Raw genomic sequence first — 20,077 nt, forward strand, 5'->3', positions numbered from 1 at the left:
TCGTGGATCAGACAGGCAGAATTGAGAGGCAGAAAAGAAGGCTGGCTAGACCCCCAAGGGGCTCGCATCCTTGCTGTGCCTGAGACTGCTTCTGTTGGCACATGCTGGCATTGATGACTACTCTGAAAATGGTTATTGCTTAAGTCCACCCAGGGTATAATGTTTAATGTTTAGACTAATTTGGACCATCTGTCATTGAGGAGACACATCTACTGAACCCACAGTGAGTGCAGAGCAAGACAAATATTTCTCTATCAAAATGATGTTTCTTAAAAATGGTGTGTTTATTGAATTTCCATAAGTCCAATTTTATTTCAAATGCCCTAGAGAAGTTCATTACTAAAGGAGCCTGGTAATGAATCCTATTACAATATCAGATTTTTAAATGTTTCTTTTCTTAAAAGAAGGCACTAATGATGTGCAGTGTGCTCTTCAGGCCTGCTAGGTTCTGAGCGATCCTTCACATGGTCCCTCCATAGGTTACTGTATTACTGTTTACATAAAATCCATTTGCTGTCATTGGCATAGGGCTTTTGTAAGAATTCTTTAAAATATTGTGTGAGTGTACATTCCATTAAACCAGCTTTTATAAATGCTAAGACTGAGTTCTGTTACCCTTTTATATGCTCTCAATTTACATTGTTTAATCTATGTTAAAATCTCTTTGGATTTTAGAAAAATCTTTCTTTGCATAAAAATAGATTAGAATAAAATGAATTTAACAAAAATGAATTTGTGAAAGTGTCTGTTTTATCCATAAATTTTTAAAACTTACTGTCTAGAGCATACACTACAATTACTTATCATTCTCCTCACATTCCAGCAAGTCAAGTGGATAACTCTGCTTTACCGTCAAAGAAAGTCAAGACGTGGTTAGCCTTACTGAATTGTGTTCTAATGATGTTGATGTTATAGTTAGTCTGTTTGGGGCTGGACCACTGGTGATTTGAACTTTTGAGGGCCTCCGTTTTTTCTTCTGTAAGAGGAAGATGAATTAGACGCCTTCTAATGTTAGTTTGGCTTCAACACTAATTATCTGACCAAGTTCTTGTTTCCTCTTGCTCTGCTCTATAATTTAGCCACAGTGTTAAGAGAAGGGCTACCTTATAAAAACTATCTGCTTCACTCTGGACCTGAATATTCCTCATAATACTCTACTAGAAATTTCTTTATTCCTGGCATCAAATTTTGATTTAAACATTTACTAATTTTTGGATATAGACTGACATTGCCTTCTATTATCTGCCTTTTTGGTTTGTATAATTCCTTGCAACCAGATTGCTGTGTTCATCCATTTCTGCCTGTGGATATTCAATCCATCTTCCAAATTCTACTTATTCCTTTACCAGAATGTCTCTGGTCAGCTAGATGGTGCATTTCCCTTCTTCTGAGCTCCTGGCTTAGATCTATCATGTAATCTTTGCTTTCATTTTGTTTTCTTTTTGTAAATTTAAGTGATCTAGAAAAGTATAAAGATTATAAAACAAATTTACACTATCCTACTTTTCAGAAAGAATTACAGCTACCATTTTGGATTATGTGCTTTCAATCTCATTTCTTTTTATAGCTATCACTAAAGTCCCCTTAAACATTACTCCAAGCCTAATTTCCAGAACCTACATGTATATGTTGTGTAACCTTCCAGATCCTTAAACAGATATATATGCAATATATGCTACTTTTTTTGTATTTTAACTAGTATTCATGACAGTTATGTGGTATGTCAGCAAGTTCCACATCTTTTTTTAACTGAACATATTTTTAAAATCTAGATCTATTCTCACTGATGTAGTAAATAAGTTCCTTTCTTTTAAGTGCATACAGCTTTCTGTTATATGACTGTACGTTATTTAATTTATAATTCCTCTATTGATGAAATGCTACAATATGGAACCCTCATTGTGATAATTGGTTCATTAAATAAATTTAAAAAAATCTCCCCTACTGCATTGTAATTCCTTGAGTTTCAAAAATATGTTAAAAATAATCTAATTTTCCCAGGAAGAAACACAAAAATACAGTGTTTTTCTTAGTTAACTAAATTTAGTTTTAACTAAAATGAGAAAATACCTTTAAGTGCCAATGAAAAGAATAGTAAATTGGCAGAAAAAAAATATACACCTGAAGTCATAGAACTGAGTTTGGGGAATGCTGAGTTAAGCTGACTAAAGGTTAAAAACTGACACACTCAGGCAGAAAAGAGTGTGTATCTGTAATGGGAGCCATGAGGAAGGAGAAGCAGGGGGATAGAAGGTGGAAAAAAACCAGAACCTACAAAAAACAAAAACAAAGCTCCAGTGATTTGGGGATAAAACCAAAAGTAGTCTCCCCAACAAGTTGCACCACACACTGTTGGAACTAGTGCAGGGCAAACTTCCCTATGGCTTCCTCTTATTGTTAAACCAAGCTTGGAAATAATGTAATAAGAGAGTATGGGGCTTCCATGGGGGCGCAGTGGTTGAGAGCCCGCCTGCCGATGCAGGGGACGCAGGTTCGTGCCCCAGTCCGGGAAGATCCCACATGCCGCAGAGTGGCTGGGCCCGTGAGCCATGGCCACTGGGCCTGTGCATCCGGAGCCTGTGCTCCGCAATGGGAGAGGCCACAACAGTGAGAGGCCTGCGTACCGCAAAAAAAAAAAAAAAAAAAAAAAAAAGAGAGTATGGGGACTGACACTACATTTGAGTGGACCTCACCTAGTAAACCAATTAACCAGCTAGAATGACCTTTTCAAGCCAGTTGGTGATTGCAGCTATGGGTATTTTCCTGCATAGCTGAAAGGTAGGTGGAATGTAAACCTGAGAGTCCCTTCAGGAAGAAGAAGGTGATGAAGGAAGAATTTCCTTTTTCATCTGCTGGATATCAACTGCGCTATGGAGGGGAAAACTGCAAAACATTTTGTTTCCAAAAATTCCCTAACTCCTTTTCTAGCTTTCTTTTTGGTTCTCCCAATTATCCAATACCCTCATGCTAAACTTTGCTGCTGAAAACTCTTTGTTGAGGCATTTCATGGGCAATCTTTCTGGGCTTACTTCTCACTCTTCATGTTTCAAAATGATCTGTCTTTTGACCAAGACTACCTTAAAGTTTCTCAGCTTGGCTAAATTTTAGAGACGCTTCCTCCTGACTAAACCCCTGAATTCCACTTTCAGAGAACATTTTCTTTAGAAAACTTGTAATTATAATTACTTTCTCTCCCCTTTGAGATGTCAATCTTCAAAAAAAGGTCTCTGCCAGTTTTACAGTTTAAGAATATCTTTCTCAAGAGCTTTAGAGCCATCTCTCTGAGATGTAACATCAAAAGAGACTGCACCCCTATCCCTCAGCCTCTGTGGAAGGGTAGGAGCCTAATTTTGGTGGGTGCCTTGTTCCAAGTTGTAAAACTGCCTCTTGTCACAAAGATACGAGAAAGTTTACTGCTCCTTTGAGTAAAGCAAGTTAGCAAATACGGATGTCGTGTGTTCTCACTCACATATTACTACCTAAAAATCCTCCTGCCCTTTGTTTCAGTAAGGGTGAGTTCTGTTCTCTCTCTCATTCTTACTGTGAGAGCCTTGAATAAAGTCTTGCTTGCCTGTTTGACACTGTTCAGTGCAGTTTTTGCTTTGACATTTTCAATTTTCTACCCAAGTTAAGTCTCCTATTTCATAATGGTTCTTCAAGTGAGATGTCAGGAAGAGAGTAATCAGACTTCAGTAATTTATACTATGTGAATCCCAGCGTTCTTTCGTGGGCGTGCTAGGGGCTTATATATATTTTAAACAGATATCTATTAATCCACCTGTGTTTCTTAGCTCTCTTTAGGTAAAGTAACAGCAAATTTAAATATTTCAGGCAATGGGGCAGAGCTATTTTGGTCAAGGAGGCAATTTTGGACTATCCTTTAAGGCTTTAACCTCATGGCTCTCTACTTCAGCTACACATTAGGAGAATGACATGGGGAGGTAAAAAAAAAATACTGCTGAGGGAACCGAGCAGTTCCCTGGCTAGAGATTCAGACTTAATCGGTCTGGGTGCGATCTGGTCGTAGGGATTTCTCCACAGTTGATTCTAATTTGTAGTCAAGGTTCACTTGAATCACTGTCTAAGCTTTTCATAGTTTTTAAATCACCTCTTCTATTTCTGAATTCAACAAACACTTATGGGGAGTCTGCTTCATGCCAGACACTGTCTAGAATATGAAAATGAATGTGTCATGCCTCTGCTTTTCAAAGAGCTCTCAGAACAATGGGAGAAGCAGCCTGTAAACAAACGGCTGCAATGCAATGCAATAAAGACTCTAATAGAAGTTCGTTAAAAGAGTTATGGAAACACAGGTGAGGCAGCAATTAAAATTCTCTGGGGAAGGTGTCTGAATTCACTAGGTCTACTAAATAAGCATGGAGAGAGCTGAGGGTGGATGGAGAGAAGATTCTAGGCAAAGTAAACAATAGAATAAAACCAGAGGGATCAAAAAACCCCACCAGTACCTTATTTTACCTACTAAGAGATTCGGATACTATTGGTCTGGGGGGTGATCTCTGGCTATTATTTTCTTTTGGAAGCCTGCACATGATTATCTACAAACAGGCACAAAGAGACATTTTGGGGGGGCATCGTAATGTTCTCACACTAAAATGTGGTGATGATTGAAGAACTGGATAAATTTAGTAAACCCCACCAAACTGTACTTTAAATGGCAGGGTTTTATGGTATGTAAATGACAAAGCTATTTAAAAAACAAAAGTATAGCATATTTAAAGTGAAAAATCAATCACTCAAACATTCTCTGGGGTGACTCTAATGAGCTATCTTGATTAAGAACCACTGCCTAAAATCCTAACAGCTCACAGATGTGGAGGCTTTCAGTACAGTGATTAAAAGAGGTGGCAACCCAGAAGAGGGAGGTCTTGCAGACACAGAACAGTCATCAGAAAGACTAACGGAGCACTTGATATGCCATTCAAAGACTGCAAACCCCTGAGGACAGAGTGTGGACTACAATGCATTACTCTAAATTCCAAAATTGTAGTTCACTCAAGTATTTAACTTTAACAGAAGAATTTCGAGCTTTTAGTACACTGTATTCTTTACTGCTACACTGGAATAAGTCTTTATGTGAAGTTATGTGAAGTCTTTATCATCCTTTTTAAATCAAAATGTCTGTTTCAAAGATCACTGTAACGGAGAACTCAGATGGCTTTAGCTACAAGGTTTTTTTTTGATAAAGAAAATGTGTTATAAGGAAGTGTTAAAAGCATTTCTTAATTATCTATAATGGTCTAAAAGAAAGACAAAGGCCTTCCATTTATTAAGTTCATTCACCAGAATGAAAAGACATTTATCCAGTTGACTTATAAGAAACGTTGCCTAGGGACTTCCCTGGTGGCTAGTGGTAAAGACTCTGAGCTCCCTATACAGGGAGGCCAGGTTTGATCCCTGGTCAGGGATCTAGATCCCACTTGCATGCCACAACTAAGAGTTCTCATGCCACAACTAAAACCCAGCACAACCAAATAAATATATAAGCAAATAAAAATAAATTGTTTTAAAAAAAAGATATTTCCTAGGCAGCCAAATCTGAGTTTATACAGACAAAATAAAACTCAGTATCTTCCAGGTCTTTACAAATTAACTATCCATAACTTGTTTCAATTTAACAGAACCAACGCCAATGTAACATTTCAACATTTCCTGTATGGTTATAGGATAGTAATTAAACTCATTTAAACTTGAAGACTCTTTGCTCTCAGCAATTTATGAAAAGGAATAATTTTACATAGATTGCAAAGCAAATCACTAAGCACATCTATATTGCAACGTATCTAATTAAGGTGAACAAATTAGTCAACTTCAAGTTGTAGGTTAACCTGAAAAGCAGGTTTGAGCTGAGAAACAGATGTGGAAAACTACAGACAATTTCTTTTCTTAACGGATGCCTTCAACTCCGAATAATGAGTTAATAGCTTTTCTGGATTTCTCAAACATTTGTCAGAAATTGTAATTACTGAAGCTAATGTCACTTTGTGGGTGAAAATAGGGAGCCCAGAATTTAGGGACAAAAGAAAGTTATCGTTTGAAAACTTACTAGTAAGACTTGACCCACAAAGATGGGGGATAGAAATTCCCGGAGTAACCCTCAAGAACAGAATATTTCCTAAATCTTGGTCAAGAATGTATAAGAAGCAATTATAAGGGTATGGCATTTAACGAAAAGGAGACTCAAAGAAACAGCTTTTTCTTCAAGAGAGAATACACTAAGGAGAAGCAATTCCTATTGTGTAATATTCTGGTAAGAGAGTTCAGTTAGGGTGAGCCAATATCTTCAGTGAAATGACAAAATAGAGTCTGGGGACATAAAAAACTGAAGACTGGACCTTTTCTTGTAATAATTCTAAATTAGTATAGCCCAGAGTTTTACCTAAGCAGCCAACCAGCCAGTTTCACCCTCTTGATTTCTCTCAGATATAACTTCTAGAATCACAGATTTTAATCTAACCTGATTGTGGCAATAACACAAAAAGGGGTTGATTGAATTATTAACCTCTCAGCCCGTCCTCTTAATAGGAACCTGAATCAATACTAATTTGAGGCAGGTACAAGATGTTAGTCGGAGCCTGGTTTAATATTTTACTTTAACAATAAGCTATCAAGCATGATTGTTCCACATGAAAATGTGAAAGAGAATGATTGTTAACAGTGTTAATATACCTCGTATTAGAAATTCTCAGTTGTCTTTTGAACAGCATGATTGTGGCAGACATAAACTGTGTGTTTACCAAACTGTTTCTTTTCCTTCTTGGGCACACAGCTAAACTGTATTTTCCAGATTCCCTTACAGTTAGTTGCTACCATCAAACTGGGTTCTGGCTGATGGAAACAGGTAGAAATGATGTTCCCCATTTCTAGATTTGGCACATAAAAATCTCTTTTATGATCTTTCATATGCTCTTTCCCCAGTGACTGAACAGACAGAACTCTGAGGTCTTGGAGAATAAAAGAGCCACCTAACCACCTATACTTGTATTAAACTGACATACATATAACAAAAAAATAAATACATATTATGTTAAGCTACTAAAATTTTGGTGTTGTTTTGTTAGTCAACCTACTCTGACCAATGTAGAAATTGGTATGAGTGGGAGGTACTGTAACATAACCTAAAATATGTAGTTGATTTAGTGTATGGCAGCAGGCCAGAAAGCTGGGATTCATGTTATGCACTGCCTTTGACAATTTGGAAGGCAGAATCCGCGCCAGCTGAGACTGTAGTTCTAGGCAACGGGATTGGAAGACAGATTATTATCAGCGTATATCAGTTGTTATCGCTTGCATTTAGCAAGATGTTGAAAGAAGGGGATGAGTTCAGGTAAGAGTTGGCTAATTTTCAAGCCAAAATTAAAGGGACTAGATGGAATCATAATCTAGCATTTAAAACTAAAACTTTGAATAGAAAATTTAGAAAAACTAAAAGGGAATCAAAGTTACCTGTAATCCCCGAAATGAAAGATAACCATAACTCTAAGTGTACAGAGAAAGTTTAATAAAACTCTGAACAAAGCTGCCAACTGCTTTGAGAGATTCGCGAATATGCCTTCCATGTAATACCACAAGGGTGTGTAACCAACGTTTCAATGTCGCAACGGGCAGAAAGTATTTTCCTCATTCCTAGGGAAAACGACGCCTCCACCTCTGCGCAAGCGCACAAGGGCTCCAGCGGCTCCAGGCCCGCCCCGCCCACCCCGACCAGCTGGGTAGAGTCACGTGAGCGAGCCGCGGCCTCAAAGGAGACGCCAGGAGTGGTCATGTGACCCAGCCCTGGTACGCGCAGGGATGGAGCCGGAAGAAGAGGTTCCCTTGTGGCGGCTGCAGAAGCTTCCTGCCGAGCTGGGCCTGCAGGTAAGGAGGGCGCCGGGGCGGCTGCGCGGGGCCGGGCTCCAGGACGGCCTGGCGTGCGGGGCAGTTCCCACCTGGACGCCTTTGCGGGGCTCGCGCCCGTTTCCCAGAGGAAGGAGGAGGAAGGGGTGTGATTTCGGGTGGCCCGCCCCCTGCGTCCCCTGGAGAGTTGAGGAGGCCGAGGCTTGGGTCGCCACCTCTGCGACCCGGCCTCCAGCGGCCTCTCAGGGCGTTTTGCACGCAGACGCCCGCCGGGCCGCGCCCGAGGCAGCCTGTACCCTGGTGGACCTTGTTATCTAACAAGGAAACCAAACTGAGTTACCCAGTAGGGAGTTTGTGGGAGAGGTAGCAACCCAGATTTGAAGGGGCGAGGGAAGGTTTTCCAGAGCGGCTGCCTAGATTTTTAGCTTGGGTCCTGAAAGAGGAGTAGGAAACAGACTGGGCAGAGGGGAGAGAGAGAGTTTCAGGCCAGAGGAATAGCAGGTACAAAGGTAGAAGAAGAAAGCCAGCCCCAGGGAAATTTCAGGACCTGCTCTAGTTTTAGAGGCTGGAGTTCAGAGTGGGAAGCAGAGCAGGGAGACTAAGTCTAGACAGGTGAGCAGGAGTAATAAGTGGCAAAGTGGAAACAGATGCTCAGATCTGTTGACTTTGACTCTTGTATTATCTTCCTGCTCCTGTCTTCATTCTACCTGCGTACTACAAAGATAAGGCCCATAACCTTTACTGCCAGGTATGTAGATGACTCCTGAATCTCTGGATCCAAAAATCTCTTCCCTGAGTGTCAGGCTGCTGCTTAGATACACCCACAGGTATCTCAAATTCAGTATATCCTTGGCTGAGCTCCTCGTCTTTCTCCCTGACTTACTCCTTCTGTAGCTATAGCCTCATTTTTGGTTTGTGACACTGCCACTTTCCGAGTCATTCAACCTGAAATTCTGAGTATCATCCTTGGTCCTCCTTTTCACATCTTCTTTACCTCCTTGCTGCCTCCTATTTGAGTGTCCTCAACACCCCCTCCCCCCCAATCTCTTGCTGGTAAATGGAAGATGGGAGCCTTTGGACTCACCTCTTTCCCTTTTCCCTCCTTATATCTCTCGACCTGTTGGCAGATTTATAGAACCATAATGCAGATATGTGAATAGGTTGCTTCCCTACAGAAGACACATTAAAGTTTCGGCTCTTTTGCACTGTTTACAAGGCCCTTTGTGATTTGGCCTCCACCACCTCTCCAGCTTTGTATGCTGTCATCTCCCAAATTGCACCATGTGGTTTTACACTTTTATCTGCATATGCAGCTGCTTGTGACTAGAAATGCCCTTCTCCTGTTTGGCCAACTACTCATCCTTTTAAGACATACTTTCCCCTCCTTCCTCTGTGCTGTTTTGTACCTTCTGTAAACTTGTACTATAACTCCTATCATCCTAAGTTACATTTATTTACTGATATATTAGTTTTCTCTAATGGACTGAGGCTCTGATATGTAGGACCTTATCTTATTTATCCTCCATTTCCTCATTTGTAAAATGGGGATAATAGCAAGGCTCACTTCACAGGGTTACAGTGAAGACCAGCACAGTGTTTGGTACATAATTGGGGCTTTATAAATGGTAGCTGTTATAGTTATTTTTCTTTGTATTTACATTAACTTGTTTAATAACTGGAATGAAGTGCTCATTACGTATTTGTGAATTAATTAAAAAAATATATTCCAAAAGGATAGCACTCTTATTTTTCAGTTTGAGTTCTGAGTTTTGTTTTAGCATGGGGGACAGTTTGGGATAAGGTGAAATATAGGTAGAGAATTTTGAATGAATTTCAAGTTGAAAATGTTGGCTAATTTATGACAAATAAAATTTCTGTTCACATAGTGCTTTAGCCATTATTTGGAGGTAGGGTCACCAGTTGCTCATCTCTGTTCCAATATGTGTGGTGTTATAGAGGAGTTACTGCTTAAAATGGACTGGAATATGATCCAGGAGAAAAGAGTTGGAAGCCTTGCTGCTTAAATGCATTTCCAAGTTGTTTGGGTTCAAGTACGCTTCTTACAAGACACAGATATCCCTTGAGAAGGAAAACCATATTTATCATTTGCCTAGAATAGTGCTGGTATAGTAGGTACTCAGTTAATATATGTTAAAGTCATGGAACATAGTACCAATAGTAGGAGTAGTAGTAATAGTGATGATGATAATAATAAGACGACGAAGGATAACAATGGCAAGCAGTATTTAATGCCAGGAGTGTGCCAAGTGATCTGCATGTATTCTTCAATCCATACAACAACATTATAGGGATAGATGATATCCTCATTTTACACATGAGGAAACAGGCACAGAATGTTTAAATAACTTGGCAAAACTAGTATGTAGTGGAAATAGGATACAGACTAGCCAGTTTTGTTCCAAAATCCAGTCTTAATTACTATGTTTAGTTATATATGTGTTAGGGTTTCCATTGCTGGCATTAAGGTAGGGTAGAGAGAAAGGAATGTAAAAAAGGAAGAAAGACACCGAGGACTTTTTTTGGACCAAAAGAAATAAGTGTGGCTGTTGTGGAAAACGGAGAGAAGAGGTGTGTAGATCTACAGTTAAAAAGACTTTGATCTAAGAGTCATACCTTGTTTTTTGGTTATTGGTATAAATCCGATGTCTAAGGAATCCCAAGGAGAAACTTTTACACTCACCATCTTCCTTTCAGGAACGTTGGAGAAACAACAGTGTATCTATAAAATTATTTTAGCTTCTGAAGGTGGACAATTACAGAAAGTCTGTTTTTTTGTGTGTGTGAGTGAAGCTCTAACTTTTTTTTTTTTTTTTTTTTTTTTTTTTGCCGTACACGGGCCTCTCACTGTTGTGGCCTCTCCCGTTGCGGAGCACAGGCTCCGGACGTGCAGGCTCAGCGGCCATGGCTCACTGGCCCAGCCGCTCCGCGGCATGTGGGATCTTCCCAGACCGGCGCAGGAACCCGTGTCCCCTGCATCGGCAGGCGGACTGCCAACCACTGCGCCACCAGGGAAGCCCTCTAACTTTTAATTAATAAAATAATGTTAAGGATAGCTGCTTTTCAGCCTCAACTGCTCCTGAAGGTAACATGAACTTCTCGCAACACCATTTATGTGCTATAAGGAAGATAAATCTGTTTTATAATTTTACTTATAATTACATTTATTTCTCTTTTTTCTTCTCTCTAGCTTCTTCACAAAATAATTGATGGCATTTGTGGCCGAACTTATCCTCTCTACCAGGATTATCACAGTGTTTGGGATTCAACAGAATGGATGCATGTTCTAGAAGACATTACCAACTTTTTCAAAGCTGTAGTTGGTAAAAATTTATCTGATGAAGAGGTAACTTCATTCCAAATTTATATACCTTATGATAAATAATAAATCTGTGTTCACATTTTTTTTTTTTATTAAGCTGGTCTTCAGGGCACTATATAAAACAAGGGCCATCATTATTAAGTGTATAATAGATAACAATAAAAACCTCATAATTGTAAGTGGAAAATCTGTGGAAGTTCTGGATTTTTGTAGTTTTGTTTTTGGTTGTTTGTATATTTTAAAATTGTGAAACATTTAAGTCATATAGAAGAAAATTGAAAGTTATATTACTGACACCTATATTCCCATTACCACAATTAAACAGTTGTTAAAATTTTATTTTATGTATTTCAGGTTTGTGTGTGTTTTAGAAACAAGGCATTACAGATACACATAAATATCACCCTCCCCCTAGAGATTACCACTTGTGAAGTTGTGTGCGTGTTTTGTGTTCTATATTGTGTGAATATTTGCATCTTTAAGCAATATATACAATTATTTGAGCTGTTTAAATGTGTAACTTGTAAATGGTAATGTTTGTATCCATTTGTAATTTTTCTGCAACATTGCGTTTTAGATTTACCAATGTTCATAAATGTAGATCTGGTTTATGTATTTTAACCCCTTGTAGTATTTGATGATAGGAATTAGTAGGACTTATTTTTCTATCCCCCTACTGATGAACAGTTGGGTCATTGCCTCTTTCATTATTATGAATAGTGCTGCTACAAACATTTTGTATGTGTCTTTTTGCACACACACGGGCCAGCTTTTCTAGGATACACATCTTGAAGTGAAATTTCAGGGTCATGGGGTATCCTTCCATTGAATTGCTTTTGTACCTTTGTCAAAAGTCATTTGGGCATGTTTGTGTAGGTTGCCCACTTGGAAAAAAAAATGTAGTTATGTATGTTTGTCATTTTGGTTTTGATGATATTCTGAATATGAGTTCTTGGATGTATGTATTTTAAATATCTTTTATGTTACTTGCCTTTTCAGTCTCTTAATAGTATCTTTTGGTGAATAGAAGTTCTGAATTTTAATCAAGTCCAATTTATCCATACTTCTTTTGATGGTTAGTGATATTAATGCTGTGTTTAAGAAATATTTGTGCCAGAGCCATGAAGATGTTTTTGTATGCTTTCTTGAGAAGCTTGATTGTTTTAGCTTTTACATTTATGTCACTGATGCATTTTGAATTAATATTTGTGTATGGAGTAGGGATCAGATTCAAATTTTTCCATATGATATCCACTTGACCTAGTACCATTTATTGAAATGACCATCCTTGCCCCATAGAATTGCTGTGCAGCCTTTCTCGGAAATCAGGTGACGATATATGTATGGTTCTCTATCTGGACTCTTTTTCTACTCCATTAGTCTGTTTGTCTATGTTTGCCCATACTGCAATGTCTTAATTATTGTAGAATTAAAGCTATATTACATTAAGTTTTGATATCTGGTAGTAGAAGAGCTTCAACCTTGTGTTTCTTCAAGATTGCTTTGGTTACTCTAGATCCTTTGTATTTTCAGGTGCATTTTAAAATCAGCTTGTCAGTTTTAACCAAAAAACCTGCTGGAATTTTGATGGGGAGTAGTAGCTTGGGCTGCCACAACAAAATACCTTGGAGTGAGTAGCTTAAATAACAGGAATTAATTTCTTGCAGTTCTAGAGTCTAGGGAGTCCAGAATCAAGGTACGGCTGATCCTGGCCCCTGGTGAGGGCTTTTTTCCTTGCTGCAGATGATTGCATTCTCACTGTGTCCTCACATGGCTGTGGGGGTAGGGGTGGAGACAGAGAGCAAACTCTCTGGTGCTTCTTATAAGGGCACTAATCCTATCATGAGGGTCCCACCTTTATGACCTCATCTAAACCTGATTACCTCTCAAAGGCCCCATTTCTCGATATCACCTTGAAGGTCAGAGTTTTAACATGAATTTTTAGGGGACATTAAGTGCATAGCATGGGATTGCACTGAATCTCTAGACTGTTTTGGAGAGAAGTGACATCTTAACAGTACTGAGCCTTCTGATCTATGAATATGGTATAATCTTCCATTTATTTAGATTAACTTCAGTTTTGCTCTAATATGTTGTAGTTTTCAGTGTAGAGGTCTTGCAAATATTTTGTTGGATTTATTTCTAAGTAACTGATGTTTCTGATGTTGTTTAATTTTGCTCTCCAATTGCGTATTGCTAGTATGTGGAAACTGTTGATTTTTATATACTTTGTCCAACAGTCTTTCTAAATTTATTTACTATATATAATGGTTTATAAATTTTTTTGGATATTTTTTGTATGCAATCATTTTCTTTTTCAATTTTAATACCTTTTATTTCTTTTTTTCCCCTCTATTGCACTGGCTAATACCTTCAGGACAGTTTTGGGGGGAAAAAAAAAAAGCAGTGCCTTGTTCCTGACCTTACAGAGAATGTATGTGTTCACTGTTTCACAATTTAGTGTGTTACCTGTATGATTTTATGGGTATCCGTGATTAGATTAAAGAAGCTTCCTACAATTCTTACTTTGCTGAGAATTTTTATCATTAATAGGTATTGAATTTTATCAAATGCTTTTTTCCTGAATTTATTTATTATTTTTACCTTTATTTTGTTAATGTGGTGCCTTGCATTGATTTTTGAATGTTAAACTAACCTTACATTGCCAAAATAAACTCAACTTGGTCATGATGTATTATCTTTTTTTAATGTATCTTTTGGTTTGATTTGCCAATATTTTGTTTAGGATTTTTCCATCTATATTTGAGTGATATTGGCCCATTTTTTTTTCCTATAATGTTTTTGTCAGAATATAAAGTTTTATTCTGGTCTCATGGAATGAATTAGGAAGGTTTTTTTTTTTTCTTTTTCTCTGAAAGTGTTTATGCAAGATTTATTTCTTTTGTCACTTAGTACTGTGTTACCATGTTGCTTAATTTTCAGATGTTTGGAATTTTTTTTTCAGTTATGATTTAATTACACAGTGGCTCAAAAATATAAATAGTATAGTTCCAATCCTTTGAAATCTGTTGTGATTTGCGACATGGCTCAGCATATAGTTCATTTTCGGGGATGTCCCATATACATTTGAAGATAATATGTATTCTGCAATCCTAGGGTGTAGTGTTCTATGTGGAGTTAGGTTAAGCAGAAAATGTTTTTCAATGCTATATTTTTACTGATTTTTTTGTCTCTTTCTATCAGTTACTGAGAGGTTTGTTAACATCTCTAATTATGAAAGTTGATTTACCCATTTCTCTTTTTCTGCCAAGTTTTGGTGCTTTATATATTTTGAAGCGGTGTTATTAGGTGCACACACATTTATGATTGTTATGTATTTCTGTTGAACAACCCTTTTGCTATCCTCTATTTCTTAAAGTCTATGTTTTCTGATACATTAATATAGGTATACCAGCTTTAGTGGTTTCCAAGTGTATTCACTCTTACTCTGCTTCGTTGGTCAGCCCTTTTTACTTTCTGTTTTGCAAAAATTTGTTAAAACCTATTGTTTATTGGTTATGCATCCTCATCTTATTGTTTCATGGTTATAGAAGTTTTTTTTTCATTTATTGATACTACTATTTTAAAGGGTATGTGAAAGGAGAGTGTGACTGTTGTTTACATTTTAAACAGAAAGGCCCTAAAGATGCTCAGCATCACTAATTATTAGAGAAATGCAAATCAAAACTACCATGAGGTATCACCTCACACCGGTCGGAATGGCCATCATCAAAAAATCTACAAACAATAAATGGTGGAGAGGGTGTGGAGAAAAGGGAACCCTCATACACTGTTGGTAGGAATGTAAATTGATACAGCTGCTATGGAAAACAGTATGGAGGTTCCTTAAACAAACTAAAACTAGAACTACCATATGACCAAACAATCCCACTACTGGGCATATACCCAGAGAAAACCATAATTCAAAAAAACACATGCACCCCAGTGTTCATAGCAGAACTATTTATAATAGCCAGGACATGGAAGCAACCTAAATGTCCATCAAAAGAGGAATGGATAAAGAAGATGTGGTACATGTATACAGTGGAATATTACTCAGCCATAAAAAGGAGTGAAATTAGGTCATCTGTAGAGACGTGGATGAACCTAGAGAGTGTCATACAGAGTGAAGTAAGTCAGAAAGAGAAAAGCGAATATTGTATAATATATATGGAATCTAGAAAAGTGGTATAGGTGGTCTTATTTGCAAACCAGAAATAATGACAGAGATGTAGAGAACAAATGTATGGATACCAAGGGGGAAAGGGGTGGTGTGGGAGGAATTAGGAGACTGGGATTGACACATATACATTATCAATACTATGTATAAAATAGACAGATGATGGGAACATACTGTCTAGCACAGGGAATTCTGCCTAATGCACTGTGGTAACCTAAATGGGAGGGAAGTCCAGAAGGGAGGGGATATCTCTATGTGTATGGCTGATTCATTTTGTTGTGCAGTGGAGGCTAGCACCACATTGTAAAGCAGCCATACTCCAATAAGAATTAATTTTAAAAAATAAACAAAGGCCCTTTCACTTATTTTCTAACCATCTATTTTTATTTTCATAGATATCTCAGCAGTTGGATCAGCTGAATTCATCTCATCAAGAAGCTATCATGAAATGCTTAAAAAGTAGGAAAGATGAAATCAAGCAGGCTCTGTTGGAAGAAATAGTTGATATTTCCTCTTCACAGCTACAGGATTTTGATTGGCAGTTAAAGGTGAGAATATATTTATGAGTATTTATGCTTTTTATTTCATTTTTTGAGTAGATTTATTTTTTGTAGTAATATATATCTAAAATTTCTGTATTTTTGAGAATACATTTTCCTAAAAATGTATCAAAGATAATTAAAATTACATCTTTTGTGTTAACTTGGGCATCAGTAAGTGCACTGCAGATATCTAAACCATGTATAATAAATTACAAGTATAATAAATTTAATTAAGTAAAGCTTTAAGTCATTAAAGGACTAAAAGTCATGTAGATGAGGGAATAGATATGTGCTCTGTGGCTCTGGCGAATAGGACAAAGGCTAAAGTATATGATTTGTAATAAGGCAGGTTTCAATTCAACCTAAGAAATAATAATTTAACCACTATGAGTATCTGAAAATTATTTTAACCTCTTTTTGAGTTAGCACACTCCTTCTCATAGCTGGTACTCAAGCATAGGCTGAGAAACCACTTGTTGGAAATATTGAGGAAAATTATTGATGAGGCAGACAACCTGAAGGTGATGCTTTCTCAGATATTATGGGTCCTGTATTTTGGAGAGAGAATGGAGGAACCACGTGAAGGTTTGTTTGGTCCTGTAGTGTATGTACCACAAGGGAGATCCTTTGAGGTTGGTTGTCAGGGAGGGAGTCCTTCACTATTGCCCAAGTAAACTTTTGCAAGTGGTAGCACTCCAAAATTCAGTTATTGTGGGGTTACTGGCTCAGATTCCAGGAAAACTGAGTTTCTCTTTGCCATCTGCCGGTGAAGCTATGATGCTTGTTTCAGAAAGCTTTAGTATCATAAACAGTTGGTTCTTCCATTTCCTCTAGATGGAAACTAGAAGAGGTAAAAGTGTCAAGTGTTTTTGTTGAGTGGCTTTGATCAAAGATGGTATCTTGATAACATTTTTCAATAATTTAATAGAGAGTTAGCTGCTCATTATTTAAGCATCTTAATTTCTGAGACTTACAGTGTTTTTAGTTTTATCTTTGTACACGGACTTTCATCCTCTTGTTATCATTACACTTCTTTAAAATTCTCTGTTTCCTGATGCATTGGACCCATTCAGTACTTCCCAGCCATAACGCTGCTCTAGATTTCTACTCCTACCATAAAATCCTAACTGGTTGTCTTTTTTCCCTAAACTACTTTCTCTCTTTTCTTTTTCTATTCTTCAGATATATGCTGCTTTGGCATGGGTTTAATATTTTTTATTCCTTTCACGTTTCCCTGTACTTCATAGCAAACAGGAGTACTCTTTTTTCTTTAACGTGTTGTTTGTAAGCTCTGATGCGTATTTAATATATTCCTTTTTAATACTACTTACTAATTAGTATTTTTCTCATTTTAAACAGCTTGCACTTTCTAGTGACAAGATTGCTACACTACAAATGCCACTTTTAAACCTTCATCTAGATGTGAAAGAAAATGGTGAAGTCAAGCCGTATTCCGTTGAAATGAGTAAAGAAGAGCTGCAGAATCTAATAAGTTCCTTGGAAGCAGCTAATAAGGTATGTGTTTTAATTTTTCTGTATGGTTCAAAATATTTAATTTCTGATTGATACCATGAGAGCAATATAAGAAAAACTAATCATTTATGTTTAATATTTCTTTTGTTCCTGATATTTTATGTCAAGCACAGAAGATACTTTGATATGTTCTTCTCTAGTTTTAGATATTACATTAATTATAAATTTAATTTACATTAATAGAACATAATTTATCAAGTAGTTATTTTTTTAAAGAATAACAGCTAGATTTGTTTTGCTCCAGTGCTCATTAATGGTAAAAAAATTTTTTTAACTTGGAGTTGTGAAATTAGTTGATTCTGAAGACATTTAATGATTAAAAATAGTTAATGATCTTAAAGAAAAGATTGTCTTATTTAACTGGACAAATGGTAGAAAATCGCTTTAAGTACCAGAGACAAAATATGGTTTGTAGTTATTATGACAAAAATCAGCTTGAGACAAAATAGAGCTAATGAAGGACCAAAAGCTTTACATTTACAAAGGAACGGCTAAGTAACAGTAACAATTCCGAGTGTTTAACTAATGTGAAAAATAATATTTAGACAATAGAAACTGCTGCCATGAGGAAGACATAAAAATAATTCCCTACGTTGCATATGTTCCTTTCCTTGTTGCTGAGCGTCGTCTCTAGTGATCGTGTCTCAAGGATTAAAGTCAGTTATTCTTACCAACCTCTCTTGCCACTAACCCATCTTCTTGGCTCGATCTTTTTGAAACTCTGGTATACTTCATCTTCCCTCCATACTCTTCAGTCACTCGGCCATCATGGTGCCTTGATGACTGGTCCACATGCCCAGTAACAAACTGGTAGCCTGGCTTGCCTTTGGATGAGGCTACAAGTCTGGAGGGGTGTGTGGCAGGGCCTGGTGTAAATGTTAGATGAGTCTGAAGCATGGATCCTGGCAGACCTGTGCCTTCTGTGCATTGTACTTGTCAGTTCTCCAGCCCCTTCTTCAGAGATTTCAAAGCATCTCATGCAACAGATACTGGCATCATTCTGGGATAACCTGATTCCCGCCCTTCCCTCCCTTTGTGTTTTAAGGTGGTCCTGCAGTTGAAATAACTGGAAATGATGAATACCAATATTATCGGATCCCACTGCTACAACTGATACAGCAGAGTGAATACCATGTGTTAGAAAACCTGCGATATACTCTTATGGCCTGCTGAGAAAGCAGCAGTGTTGAGATTACATAGACAACAATTTATCAACTTAACTAAAGAACAGGAAATTATATGGTTGACAAGAAATGCATAAAAACATGAAAGATGAAAAGGCTATAATAGCAGTTTATATTTTCATAATGACTGTTTTGCTTCATTTATTAAATATTTGAGAAACCTTTATAGATACACAATTTTATTGAAAGCTAAAAGGCTGTAAAGTAATGTAAACTTACAAGCACAAATATACTTGAATATTGCTTAAAGAACTATGTGAATAGCAAGGATGTTTATTATGGATATATATGGTTAATTTGTGATATTTTAAAAAAATAACTTTTAAAGAATGTATAAGCTACATCTGTAACTCAGGAGATTCCATGTTTTTCTCGTATTTCAAAGGAAAGTTTATAAAATGTAAAATTTCTTAGAGAAGTGCTCCAGACATGAAAAAACACTAAATCTGTGTGAACGATTTTGAGTTTTGAATTCTAGAAACTAAAATCTCATATTAGAACATAGATAAAAATGAAAATAACACTGTAACTTCTATATTTCTGTGTCTGATCAGGAGAGTATGCTCTGATAAGAATACATGTCATGTATAGAGTATACATTACTATCAAAATGTCAGCTAAGACTGTATGTAGACCACATTTGTTGTAAACTCTTAATTTGTTACAAACGCTTAATGGAGTTTTGGATGTTAACAACTTCATTGGAAAACAGACCATTTTTAATTTCAGTTACCTTTAAAAACAGGCATTTTGAGCAAATAAAAAATATTTTATTTTTATATATTGCTTTATTTCAGATGAATTTCTACATAACTCAATAACACATCATTGGTACCTGATTTTTGCAAGATTTATAACTCATTAGAGCATCAGATTATTATTCGAGGTGTCCAGAGCATTCCCTCTTATTCTCATCATACAGATGAGGGTAGGCTTAGTGAGATTAATAAAAGTGAGTGCAGTCTAGATGGTGCTACCCAAAACGTGTCTGTAGGCTAATGCCACTCTATGAACTGTTTGTTACAGCTTGGTGATTAGATGTGGAGCTTGTGCCAGAATGTTCATCAATATACTTCTTTCTTCATGAGAAAGTTTGGCCAGGAAAAAAAAAAAATCAGCTGAACTAACCAGCATGCTTTGGGAGGTAGTTGTTTTACCTTCTTGTGCAAATTCCTTATGTCGTTGTGGACCAGTAACAGTTTGTAGGTGAGCACTTACTGATAAAGGGTCCTTCGGAATTTCAACCCTCCACAAAGTCCTTCCTTTGAGAAGGGAAAAACCTTACTCTACTTAGTCCTTCTCTCACTACATTATTACTACAGTACCATATGTAAAAGCTTTATTGAAATCTGACTGATATAAACTGTACATATTTAAAGTGGGCAGTCTGATCAGTTTTGATGTCTGCACACCCATGAAAGCGTCACCTCAAGGTGGTGAACAA

General features: G+C 37.1%; 1 protein-coding gene across 1 annotated transcript; it reads left to right on the forward strand.

Annotated features, from left to right (window-relative positions):
- The first annotated feature begins 7,761 nt into the window (after positions 1-7,761).
- On the forward strand, positions 7,762-19,410 carry COMMD8 (COMM domain containing 8). The gene is made up of 5 exons (XM_060110395.1): positions 7,762-7,875; positions 11,063-11,218; positions 15,770-15,922; positions 17,276-17,431; positions 18,495-19,410. Exons 1-5 carry the CDS (start codon positions 7,810-7,812, stop codon positions 18,513-18,515), a joined length of 552 nt encoding a protein of 183 aa, XP_059966378.1. The 5' UTR covers positions 7,762-7,809; the 3' UTR covers positions 18,516-19,410.
- The last annotated feature ends 667 nt before the right edge of the window (positions 19,411-20,077 follow it).

The sequence above is a fragment of the Mesoplodon densirostris genome, chromosome 1, assembly GCF_025265405.1.
Source record: "Mesoplodon densirostris isolate mMesDen1 chromosome 1, mMesDen1 primary haplotype, whole genome shotgun sequence".
Classification (NCBI taxonomy): domain Eukaryota; kingdom Metazoa; phylum Chordata; class Mammalia; order Artiodactyla; family Ziphiidae; genus Mesoplodon; species Mesoplodon densirostris.